We start from the raw sequence: 12,757 nt of genomic DNA on the forward strand, positions 1-12,757 counted from the left end.
ACTGAGTTAATTAGTTAACTGAGACTCTATAGTCTTGTATTCAGGCAGAAATCACTTTTCTATAGCAGGTGTTTGGAATTGATCAAACCTTAAACCAGGCTTCTCAGATGAGGCCTTGTTTCTCATGAACATTTTGTACTAAAGCTCCTTTATCTAAGGTGGTCAAGGATTCAGATCCAGATGGGTATAATTTCAGCTCAGCCTGCAGCATGCTGCAGAAATCACAGACCATGTGCTGGAATGCTTGTATAAACACAAACAGGAATATTTATATTCCTGTTCACAACATCAGCATGCAAAAGACAATTTAAGCAGCATCAGATGAGATCACTTTGCAAGGGTTCAGGTTAATCAAAGCTTTTACACCTGGCAATTACTAATCTACCTCGCACATGTGCCAGTAAACATATATGTGCAGTTCCATAGGATTTCATCCCATGGCCTGTTCAGGTTTTGCATTCATTATGTATGGATCTGGCTAGGCAGGTCACCTTTCCTGCCAGATTTGGATTCTACATTTTCCCTGTTCTCCCAACACCAGCCTGAACTGAGATCACATTGATAGAACCAGCAAATAGAGGCTCAGGGAAATGATACTGCTAGGGAGAAAAAGCAGAAAACTCCTGGAAATTTGCAAATCTACTCATTGCGGTACCACTCGTTCAAGATTTTATTAAATATCACTGCCCAGGGACAGCAATGATTCAAAGTACTCCCTACCTTAAAAGTTCTGGCACTTGACCCACTTCTTACAAAGAAATAGGACATCAATTGAATTCCTAACTTTACATTTCAGCTCACTAGCAACAGGATTCTTGTGGCCCTCTCTCATGGTTTGACACTGGCTGAACGTCAAGCACCCACCAGAGCTGGCTGCTCACCCTCCCCTGCCACAGCTGGGCAGAGGAGAGAGAAAAATTTAACAAAGGGTTCATGAATTGAGATAAGGACCAGGAGAAAACACTTCAAGGGCAAAACAGGCTCAGCTTAGAGGTACAAAATGAGTTTATTGCTAACAAAATCAGACGAAAATAAGGAGTAAAAATAAGCCCTTAAAGAGCACCTTTTCCCCCCAACTCCTCCCTCTTTCCTACTGACAGCGCAGGGAGACAGGGCGTGGGGATTTTGGTCAGTTCATCACCCGAGGTTTTCTTCTGCTGCTCAGGGGGAGGAATCCTGCCCCAGTGAGGCCGTGGGGTCCCTCCCACAGACACAGCTCTCTGTGAACTTTCCCAGCATGGTTCCAATCTCATGAGCAGCAGTCCTCCCAAACTGCTGAGAGTCCCTCCCACGGGCAGACAGTCCTCCCAAAACCGCTGTGGGATGGTCACTTTTCCACGGGGTGCAGTCCTCCAAGGACAAGGCTGCTCCAGCCTGGAAGCAGGGCCCTCTCTCTCCATAGAGTCTCCCATTGGACACAGCCTCCTCCAGGCATCCACCTGCTCCAGCATGGGCAGCTGGTGAATCTCTGCATCCCCCATGGATCCCCATGGGCTGCAGGGGCACAGCTGCTTCACCATGGTCTGCACCATGGTCTGCACCATGGCCTGCAGAGGAATCTCAGCTCCAGTGCCTGGAGCACCTCCTGCCCCTCCTTCTCCACTGACCTTGGAGTCTCCATGTTGTTTCCTTCACACGTTCTTACCTCCTCCTCTTCTCTGGCAAGGAAAAACTGTGCACACTTTTTTTTGTTTTTCTTCTTATATATGTTATCACAGAGACATTACCAACATCTCTAACTGGTCCAGGCTTGGCCAGCAGCATGTCCATCCTCAGAGCCACCAGGGATTGGTTCTGCCAGACATGGTGGAAGCTTCTGGCAGCTTCTCACAGAAGCCACCTCTGTGGCTCCCCTGCTACCAAAAACCAGGCTGTGCAAAACCAACACACCCTCAAAGAGTTTTGGCTCTATTAACATAATAAGCCAGCTTGTTGCTACTTCCAGCAGCCCTCTTGGTAAGGTAACCACGCCTCTCAGGCATGCAGTTTCCATGATAGTGGCAGGATTTCCATGTGCTGCAGTGTCACGCTCTCAGCAGCAGCATGGCAGCAGCAGCAGTTCCCTTTCTCTCCAGAAAGTTTTGGGGTTTTTTCAGAGACACTTGTCAGTAGTTCTTGCAGTTACTGCAAACTTACTGTCTTTTCAAGACGTGTGAATCAACAACTCAGGTGGATTGAGTACTACCTAAACCACTTTTTTTTAGTGGTGAATGGTCCAGTACATCCCACCACAAACTGCAGGCAATCTAGGTCTTTTAAAATGAGGTTTTAATTTTTTACTGGTTTATTCAGGAACAATCAGTGATGTTTTTCCTTTAACCACCCTTAAAAAATTCACTAACATCTGAAAAGACTTGTCTGTATTTTTATGAATGAAGAGTTATGGATGTTCCCCAATACAGAAGCTGCTATGAAGGCTCCTCATTGCTTATTGATAATGTAATTTTAAAAAGTTACTTCCTTGCAGGTCCCTTTCTGTAGGGGTACAATTTTAGCAAAGTATGACAGCTATTGAGAGCTGATGCTATGGCTTTTCTGTGCCTGAAAAGAGGCCTATCAGAAACTCGATTGTAACCAAGTGATTCTAGACTAGTTTTCAGCCAGCTCCTAAATGTGACATTTATCTAGTTCTTGCTTTTTGAGAACAGCCAGAAGACCTCAGCCTCTACACTAGTGTACCTGAAACAGACTAGGAGTCTCATCGTTTGTCTGATGAAACATATTTGATCCATGTTAAATTTTCTTAAGCCTGGACATTTAGGGAGAGATATATATTGCTGCATCTTCACTGTTTTTTCTTTAACACATTAAAAAGACAAAGCTGGCCTGCTGATTACATTCCTCACATAATTTTTTTTTTTTAGCAGAATATCATAATCAGAGAAGAGTGAGGGTTGGAAGGGACTCCTGGAGATCATCTAGGCCAAACCACCCACCTACAGCAGTTGTCAAGCAACACATCCAGATGAGTTTCGAATGTCTCCACAGTGGGAGACTCCACCACCATCCTTTATACTTAACAGAAAGATACTATATTTTCTTCACCAATGTATTCTTTCTTTGCTTGATTGGCCACTTCTGGATGGGTTGTAATCAAATATTTTTCACACCATTTCACAGGTGCTTTGGTCTGATGCCTACATTTACAGTAATAGGAAAGAATGCTGCAATCCAAGATGTACAGAATATGTCACCCTTAACCTTAGGAACAGAGATAGTACATCTTTGGGATGCTGAGCCATAGTTCCCTCCTTTTTTCTAACAGCTAGGACTTTCAGAGACGTAACCTCTATTCTCCTGCACACCCGAGGTTGCTTGGTTAATGCCCAGAGAATGTCTGAACTGCCAGAGGCCCTTCTCAAATACTTTGGCCTCCAGGGACAGGATGATAGTCAAGAGAGTAACTTTAGAAAAAGGTTGTGACTCATTCTGGCTTTCCTGGCAAAGTCTAATGAAATTTTTTTTATTTCCTCAGTGTTTCCTCTAATTTGGAGCAGGACAACAGCAATATCACCGATGGGCTGTATTTGGTCCAGCTCAGATGAATTTAATTTTCCCTAGAGGAGCCTTCACAGTGCTGTGCTTTGCACTGGTAGCTACAGAGGTGTAGATAACACACCAGTGTTTGGCTTCTGCTGTACAGCACTGGCACAGCACCAGCACTGTCTTCTCAACATTCTGCTTCCTGGAGGTAAGCAAGATTTTGGAAGGGGACACAAATAGGCCAGCTGACCTGAACAGACCAAAGGGGTATTTAATACCATAGGATATAAAATATCATAAAGCATAAAAAATGTAAAATCTAGCAAAAGGAGGAAGAAGGAGGAGACGTTATTTATGTTTGCCCTACAGAGCAATGGCTACTTGTGCTAAAGTCCTGCTTCCCAGGATGTGGTCTGACGTCACTTGCTGATGTGACATAGTGAATAAAATCTTGGTATTTTTCCTTGACTTGTCTGCATAGAATCTTTTGCATTTGCTTAAGTAAAATGCTCTCAACCCATAAATTGTCTTCCATCTTATTCTCTATCCCCTGTCCAGCTGAGGAGGAGGAGTGATAAAGTAGTTGGTGGCTACCTGGCATCCAGCCAAGGTCAAGCCACCACAGTTTTTGGCTTCTGATATGAGGCAAGACAATGGCAGTTTTATATCATGCATGGTATCATCATAGTGGTTGTTATGTAGCAAGCTCCCTTCCAGAACACTAAGTTTGTGAGCTGCTTATCTCTTTATTTTGTGAAGTTTAGGAACATGTTTACACAAACAATGACTCTGTCCTTTGCCCTTACATTGATGGCTTTGCCATGCTGGGGGAGCTATCTTGTGGCGATGATGAGGGAATACATCTCCCTTTCTCTGGCCAGAATTGATGTAGATGGTTTTATTATGCAAGCTCCTGCAGTCCTTGTTCATCCCCACAGTGAGCTGTTTAATACTAATAATTAATACTGCTAGCATATTACAGGATTTGGGTAATCTGGTGTTGTCCTGATGTCATGGAAAACAGAAGATGCAACAGTTAAATATGCTGAAGTGCTGCTTCCCAGGAAATGCCCAGACATCAGTTGCTGCTGGTGAATAGAGAATGAAATCTGTCTTTTTCCTTAGCTTGCATGCAACCTTTTGCTTTTGCTTCAGTAAACTACCTTATTTGAACCTACTGGTTGTTTTCCATCCTACGTTTTCTCCTTTTTCAGGGGAGAGAAAAACTGAAAATAGGGACTGATAAAGTGGCATCCAGCAAAGGTCAAAGGTCACCTACCATAAGGGCCAATGCATATTGTCCACCAGTCTTAATTTTGATGCAAATATTTTCAGTTTGTTTTAGTAAGAAGTATTTTTGTTCACTTGTACGTAAGGATAAATGGGATATCCTTAAGGGCACCAGGAAAGAGCTTCCCTTGAGCTTAGAATCATTCCTTTCAAGACAAGCTTGTGAGAATTGTCTGTCCAACCGCACTGAAACCTACGTGTTTTGCAATAAAATTGGCAACCTGGGAAAGCACTACAGACACTGAAAATTCCCAAGGTGTGAGCACAAAAGGCCAGGTCTCAGTGCAGTTTCCTTCAGTTATAAAGTATGCAACTGCCTCAATACAGCTATTTCGGAACATGCCCTTGTCGCCAGGATTCCTCACAGGAGCTGCACTCTATTGCAGACTAAAGAGGAGTGCAAGCTCCTGTTGCACGGCTGTGCCGCTAGGCGCTCCCGACAGCTGATCTTTTAAGTATTTTGCTTCAATCGCCAGTCAGAAATAACGCACACAACTGCCACCGAACCATTCCCGCCCGCCGCCACCTCCCTCTCCCAACCCCCCCCCCCCGCCGCACCGCCCCCTAGCGGCCCCTCCGCACGGCGCAGCGCGAGGGCGACCGAGCAGCCGCGTTGGGGCTCCGAGCGAAGGGGCGGAGCGTCGCCCTACCACGCCCACCGAGGTAGAGCGAGCGTGGCGGCTCCGCGGCGCGGCCGGGGCGCGAGGCTCCGCCCGCCCCTCTCCGCCAATGGGGGAAGGCGTTGTGGAGGGCGGGGCTGCCGCAGGCCGCGCGGGGGGCGGGGCCAGCGCGGAGTTGCCGCAGCGCCGCCGCTTGTAAACAGATCCCGCCCCACGTGACGCGCGCGCGGTGCTTGCGCGGGGGCGCCGCGCATTGTCCGCGTTGGTGACCGGCGGGACCCGCGCGGGGAGCGGAGGAGGCGATTCCCGTCCGCCCTTCCTCCCTCGTCGCTCCGGTGGGGAAGCAGCGCACCCTCCCCCTTGTACCCCGGCCGCTAAGATGGCTGGTGGTGGGCGGTAAGGCGGTGCGGGGCTGCGGAGCAGCTGACGGGACGGGAGCGCGGAGGGTGGGCGGTGTGTGCCCGTGTGCGGAGTCGCGCAGCGCCATGTCCGCCTTCGCCTTGGAGGAGACGCTGGAGGCCGACTGGGTGGCCGTCAGGCCGCACGCCTTCCAGGAGCGGGAGAAGCACAAGTTCGCCTTCATCGTGGCCTGGAACGAGATCGAGGGCAAGTTCGCCATCACCTGCCACAACCGCACGGCGCAGCGCCAGCGCAGCGGCTCCCGTGAGCTGCGCCGCGGCGGCCCCGAGACCGGAGCCGTCCCCAAGGCTGCCGGCCCCGCGGTGCGCAGGGACGCGGGGCCGCCCCGGGGCTGCGCCCATGCCCGGGCCGAGGCGCTACCCAAAAGCCCGCTGCGCCCCAAGGGCAGCCCGGCGCGGAGGCCGCAGCGCGGCCCGGAGGCGGCAGGTGCCGCCGAGGAGATCGAAGTGCTGGAGCTGGGGAAGGAGGACGTGGCCGCCGCGCTGTCGCTGCCGCCCTCGCCGCCTCGGGCGAGCGAGTTGAGCGCTCCCGACGCGGAGCCGGCGGGGGAGGAGTGCAGCTGGGCCGGCCTGTTCTCCTTCCAAGACTTGCGGGCCGTGCACCAGCAGCTGTGCTCGGTGAACTCGGAGCTGGAGCCCTACCTGCCTGCCTTCCCCGAGGAGCCCTCGGGCATGTGGACGGTGCTGTTTGGAGCACCGGAACTATCCGAGCAGGAGATGGACGCTCTCTGCTACAAGCTGCAAGTTTACTTGATTCACAGCTTAGATACCTGTGGCTGGAAGATCCTTTCGCAGGTGCTCTTCACCGAGACCGACGACCCCGAAGAGTATTACGAGAGTCTGAGTGAGCTGCGACAGAAGGGGTACGAGGAGGTGCTCCAGAGGGCCCGCAGGCGTATTCAAGAGGTGAGGCTACTGCGTGGTCCAGATGCTCCCACTTTAGTCTCGCATTTAGTTTCATCTGTGCCATCTTTTTTAGTCGTTTTTGTTCTTGTTGTCTTGTTCCTTAGTGAGAAAAATGGGGCTTAACCTTTCCAACGTCCCTAGGGTCAGGATTTAAGGAGGTGCAGATTTCCCTACTCATCGGAGTGTGTGTGGCTCAGTACTTTTTTCCGTGCAATCAGATGTGGATGTTTGTAAATAAATATCCGATGGATTTGGCAAGGTCTTGCTCCCATATTTTTGCTTTTGCGTTGCCTTGCACCAGGATGTGTCGGGGGCTGAATTTTTTTCTGTTAAATGAGAGCAGCAACATGTGGTGTTTATTTTGATACTACAGTTTAGGCATTTAAGACCAGAAAATTCCAGGTTCATACAGTGGTGCTGAATCTGGTATTTATATAGCAAGATTATGTTCTCCAGTGGAGTAAGGAGTAAGTACAACTTTTGTTCAGGTGAGAAGTTCCTAGAGTTGGAATTTAAAGAAAAAAGCAAACTGTCTGGTCCTAGTGGGCATTTACTGTGTTGCCATTGGTATTGTTTGTCAAGACTTGGGTGTTTCAGGACACTTCGTGTCTTTCTTAAACTATATACTGTTCTAGACAGAGTAGTTGAGGATGCCCGTCTAACTAACTTCTAGCATCAGGGTATGAGAATTTTTACTTTATCGGTCTTCATGGACTATGTTGTATGAGGACCCAGATTTCACAGGTATAAAATGAGACTTTTACACTCGTTTTTGTGTGTTTTGTGGCCTTGGTCCAGAATATACACGGATCTATCAAGGTGTGATTATGAGTATGAGTCAGGTTACACTGTGCTTTATTTTTACAAACATCATCTTCATTCTGTTGTGGATATAGGTCAAGTTTGGCTGCTTCAGCTACCCACGTATATCCTGCCAATATTCTTTTGCAAAATGTGTGGTGGTGATTTTTTTTTCCTTGATGGAGTGTGAGTATATCCTCTTGCTCTCTGATGGCATAGTTTTGAGTCTATAGAATTCATGCCAAGCTTTTCCTTTGTGACGGGAGTTACAGAGTATGAGAAAATTGTAGTATCCATGATGTAATCACAGTAAGAACATCCAAGTATAGCATTGCCAGGTAGTTTAGTTCCAAACTGTTGTGTTAGGGTATATAATTTTGATTTTTTTTTATGTCTGTTTAAAGGACTGAATTAAATCTTGCTATATGGTCTACAATTGGTAATTTTTTGGGTAAAATTCAGCATAGAAAAATCAGTTTGATAAAATTCAGCAGTAGTTTTAGTTCACAGACTGTGAAAACATATTGTCTTTCAGTGGTTTTTTAAACTGTGTGATTGCTTGGGAGTGTATGCTTAAATTGGATTTAGTCTTCAATTCAGCAGTTTTTACAAGGAGCTGTGCAGGATAGAGAAGTTCGTGTTAAACACGTGGAATTTGGGAACTGGATACCTAACTCGAGGGATGTGGTGTTTTTGAGGAAATACTAGTTAAGAATTACTGAGCAAGAGCTACTTGTTTCTTGGGGAATCTCAATTTCTATTTTGCCAGTACTACTGGCAAAAATAAATTGGTTCTCTAAGCTACATAATTTTATTCTGTGTTAATGTTCTGAACTTGGTGCAGGTAAAATGGCAGAGCCTGTGTATGTATTTGACTACTGTACAACCCTCCTTTCCCATGATAATCAGGCTGGTAGTGTACCTAAAGTCAATACAGCTGTACTTCTGTCAGTTGTGTAAGTCGATCCTTCTTTAATTAAGGGTAGTTCATGTTTAAGAAAAGAAACAGTGGAATGACCTGCTCTTACCCTCTTGGCTCTCAGGTTTCTCTTTTCCTTACCTGTTAGGGGTTTACTTGGTCTACAGGAAATGTCTTTTTTTAAGCAAATACTGATGCTCCTTGTCATTGCAATTCTAAGCAAATGAAGCAGTGGATGATGGGCACTGCTTGGTATTTTTGAAGTAAAGATTTATGTACTTTAAAGAAAAAACACGCATTCAGTAGGTTATCTCACATTTTACCTTTCCATCTGTGCTGGAATTCTGTCTGCTGATAGCAGGAATGTTGGATCCAAGGAATTTTAAACAATTTTTCAAATTCTTACAAGAATTTTTTGGGAAAAGAGGAAGTGATTGAGAAGCATTGGTAACCAGAATGGTATCTAGGAGGAAATGTGAAGGGTCTTCATTAATGTAAAATTGTGCAACTCCCAAGACCTTGACTTAGCATTGTAAAATGTGCCTTTGTAGTTTATAGTTATTTAATATATCTCTTATATTTTCTAGGACAAATTTCTCTGTGCAGTTAGACTTGAGAAATGCTTGAGAAATGCTTGCAGTTTCTCTTTATTTGTATTCTTAAGTGAGCAAGCAAACCTCATGTTCATTGTTTTAGCATCTCCTGCTTGGACAGTCATTGCTTTCCATAAATAACATACAAGTCAGTTTATTTTCACAGCAGTTAGTAATCACTGCTTTTTGTAATAGTAATTTTTACCTCAGTTCAAATTTTAGGCCTTTAATAAACCATAAGAATGTTACAAGTAGAAGCAGATCCAAGATGAGTAAGTACAATAGTTGTAGAGGAACTATGTGACCTGGGATTAATTTCTTCTGCCTGATTTGTACTTTTGAAATAACACATCTTTTATTTTTTTTCAAATAAAACTTAATAATTTTGAAATAGTTAAGGAATTTTTTTAAAGTAAAAACTTGTTCATTAAGTTTATACCTGTTGAAAAAAACCTTCAGGTACTCAGTTAAAAGATAAAAAGATATTATTTCAACAGAGAGTATACCATTGAATCCTTTTTTGGGATTCCAGCTTCCTGGACAGTATTTCCAAAATACTATACTTTGTGTCAGAAAGGCAGAAAAAGTTTGTCACTGTACTCTTGGTCCTGCCAGTTGCCTGTTTATGTTCTTCCTACACAGAGAAGAGTTTTTCTAGATTAAGTGTAGATATTTGTAAATTTCTGTGAGTTTAGTAATATTGGTAATGGTGCTGTATCTCTTTGTCCATTCTGTGTTTTCAAAAGGCTGAAGGTAGTCATGTTTTTCTGAATAAAAAATGATGTTAGTGTAAACTGTGATTAGGAGGGATGGGTGGCTTAGTCATGCCCCAAACATATTTCATTGTGTGCTCTTGCATAACAGGTTGACTGTTTGGGAAATCTATCTGTATGTTACATGTCTACTTCAGCATCTTTGAAATATCAGCTTCTGGGAATGTTCCTGTTCCATACAGCTCAAAATTTGGTCTACAGCCATGGTTGCGTGAAATTTATTGGATGATAGTCTACAGGATCTTGAGTGCCAGGTATAAAACTAGTCAGAACCTTGCTTTGGTTTTATTTTTGCTTTATAAAATCTATGAATTCCAGTGCTTGCAGGTAGACAAAGACTCTTTTGTATCCCCACACTGTATGTCTTCTTTTAAGTTTTTTTTTTAATATGAAAGTTCAAACACTTGTAAGTGCCTGATTAAATTCTGAAGTAATTCTGAAAGCATCTTCTCTTCAGTGGCTGACTTTAGACTGCCATGAAAGTGAGGACCTTCTGCTATTTATAATCTCCATCTCCTGTATAGTGATATATTTGCTAAGCATGAGAAGAATTCTGCTTGGTTTAATTTTCTTTTGATTCAAAGAACTAGAAAGGCTAAGGAAAAATAAATCTATTTTGTTACAGTAACAACTCATATGAGAGGAAAATGTAGCATTTTTTGATGGAAAGTTATATGGTCACTTCATTTCCTTCATAATCAGATTTTTTTTTAAATTACTTTTGTGTGTTTAGTAGGCAAGTTTTTTTGTTCTGAATGAATGAAATATGCTTGTGAAATTAGGCAAAGTGAGAAGGAATTGGTTCAGATATATATCATGGAATTTTACATTTGTGACTTATCAACATGTACTTCTTCCATATTGTCACTCATTTCTGTTTATATCAAAAAAGGTATATATTGTCCAATAACATTTTGTTTTGTTGAAGCTGTTCTAATATTTTAGTAATCAATAATATTCAGTAGTCTACTAGTCTCAGTAACTAGAAGAATTTCATTTCATTGTTTTTAGCTGTATGCATTCAGTTCTAAAATAAATGTTTATATGGTAGGTAGTGGGGCACTATAACAAAAGTGGAAGTTTTCCAAAAGTGAGGTGACTGGTTGCTGTTCAGTGATCTGCATCTAGAAACAATAAGATTTAAAGAGAGTTTCAACATCAGAATCAAAGGTAATGCAAAAGTAAATATAAAACATGACAAAAAAGTATTCCATGTTCCAGTAACGTGGAAAAAATGTTAGCAACAATAGTGTTTCCATCAAAACCAATGTAACATCTTTCTATGCAAGAAGAAAGAATAACTTAATATTGTATATGAACTGCAGTAGTTAGGTTTAGAAGACACATAAGGTGTTTCAGGAGGGAACAGAACACAGGCTTGAATTTAACATTGGGAGCACAGAAGATTAAAATAAGATACTGGGGATTTTTTTTCCTATTGATATGAGGAAAGCACAGTTAAGGCTAATGCTGGGCATTTGGGAAGTCCAAGCTAGTTTTGCTGGAATGCTTTTTTCTGTGTTTATTATTTGTAGAGTTAACGCTTGTTTCCACTAACACTGTTTGGATTATAAATCCATTGTAAATAAGCTGTTTAAGTGCTGAACTAGTACTGTAAGTTAGTACTGACCAAAATATGTCAGCAGCTGTAGGGTAAACTGTAGAACAGGCAGGTAGCCTCCAAGCCCTTTGGAGACACCTACACGGTATTAATACTCCGTCTGGTCTTGGGCGCTTGCTAGAGCAAGGTGACAATGAGTACTGCAGCTGTACCTGAAAGTCAGAGTGGTTGAAACAATGTACTTTTCTTCAAAACATGGGAAACTTATATGTACACAAAGAAAAGGGCTTTGACTTAAAAAATTAGATCATTCTTGACAGAATTTAAATCCTAGATGAAAAGTAGAGGTGCATTCTGTACAATATAGCGGTATTAGTAAACCTGGTCCTTATTTTTAGACCTGAAGACAGCAGCTTGCAAGTCTAGTAATCAATTTCCTTATCCAAATACCTGGAAGAGAAAAAAAAGGAAAAAAAAAAAAAAAAGAAATGCAGTGTGTGGTCTTTTTAACTGCCTAAAGTGGGATTGGGGAACCATTTATGTCTATTACTTGGGGGAGTACTCTGATGCTGAGACCATTTAATTTGATATTCCCCTGGTTTCCCTAGATATAAATTTTCCTCTGTTTTTTGTTTAAAATTGTTGGTACCTATTTGAAGCATTTTCATATGACAGAATATTTTGAAAAGGTGCAAACAACCTGTGTAATATATGTTCTGTACTCCACTGTGCTACTCAGTATTCACAACTTCCTTCATTTCTTAGCCTTTAGAGATTATATTGGGTTGTACTTTCTTCGTGCTTACCTTTGTCTTGTGTATTTTTTCTCATTTTTTCCTACCATTATTTTCTTCGTCTTCAATTGAATGCCCTCCCTTCAAGTAAATGCTGTTTAAAACTGCTTTCTTAAACCAGCAACATTTTTTTTCTCTCCTTTTCTGGCTGGCCTAGTATTTTTACCCAGGCAGGTGTTGAATTTGAAAGCAGATTCACCGTCATAGTTTAATCTTTTTATGTTTCTGTAACATGACAAGGCACTGTTTACAAATAGTCAGGGACGGTTGTGCTTTACATATGTAAATATTGCTACCACAAACCTAAAGAAGGCTTTGTGAAGCAGAGATTTTTGGAAATTACTGCATTTTTTGGTTTTGAGGCTGTGCTTTTACATTTATTTTTTAATATTATTAGAAACATAGCATTGCAATGCACCAGGATATTGCTGTTACTGGAGAGGACTTCTGCAGAATTTAGGGCTCAGTCCAGCTAAAGATATATCTGCCAAACTATTTTTGCAAGAGATGAAAACCTAGTCATTAGAAATATGGGAGAGAGAGAGGGAAGCTAGGACAGGAAGAGATGGAAAATGATATTCTAGGGATACAGAGCATC

The 12,757-nt window shown here is 43.1% G+C and overlaps 1 protein-coding gene across 1 annotated transcript in view; it reads left to right on the plus strand.

Annotated features, from left to right (window-relative positions):
• The first annotated feature begins 5,873 nt into the window (after window positions 1–5,873).
• Window positions 5,874–12,757, plus strand: part of JMY (junction mediating and regulatory protein, p53 cofactor) — a 66,560-nt gene continuing 59,676 nt past the window's right edge. The window contains exon 1 of the mRNA XM_066569180.1: window positions 5,874–6,718. Coding sequence (XP_066425277.1) covers window positions 5,879–6,718 — 840 coding nt within the window. The 5' untranslated portion in view covers window positions 5,874–5,878. The remainder of the gene's footprint in view (window positions 6,719–12,757) is intronic.

The sequence above is a fragment of the Molothrus aeneus genome, chromosome Z (assembly GCF_037042795.1).
Source record: "Molothrus aeneus isolate 106 chromosome Z, BPBGC_Maene_1.0, whole genome shotgun sequence".
NCBI lineage: Eukaryota > Metazoa > Chordata > Aves > Passeriformes > Icteridae > Molothrus > Molothrus aeneus.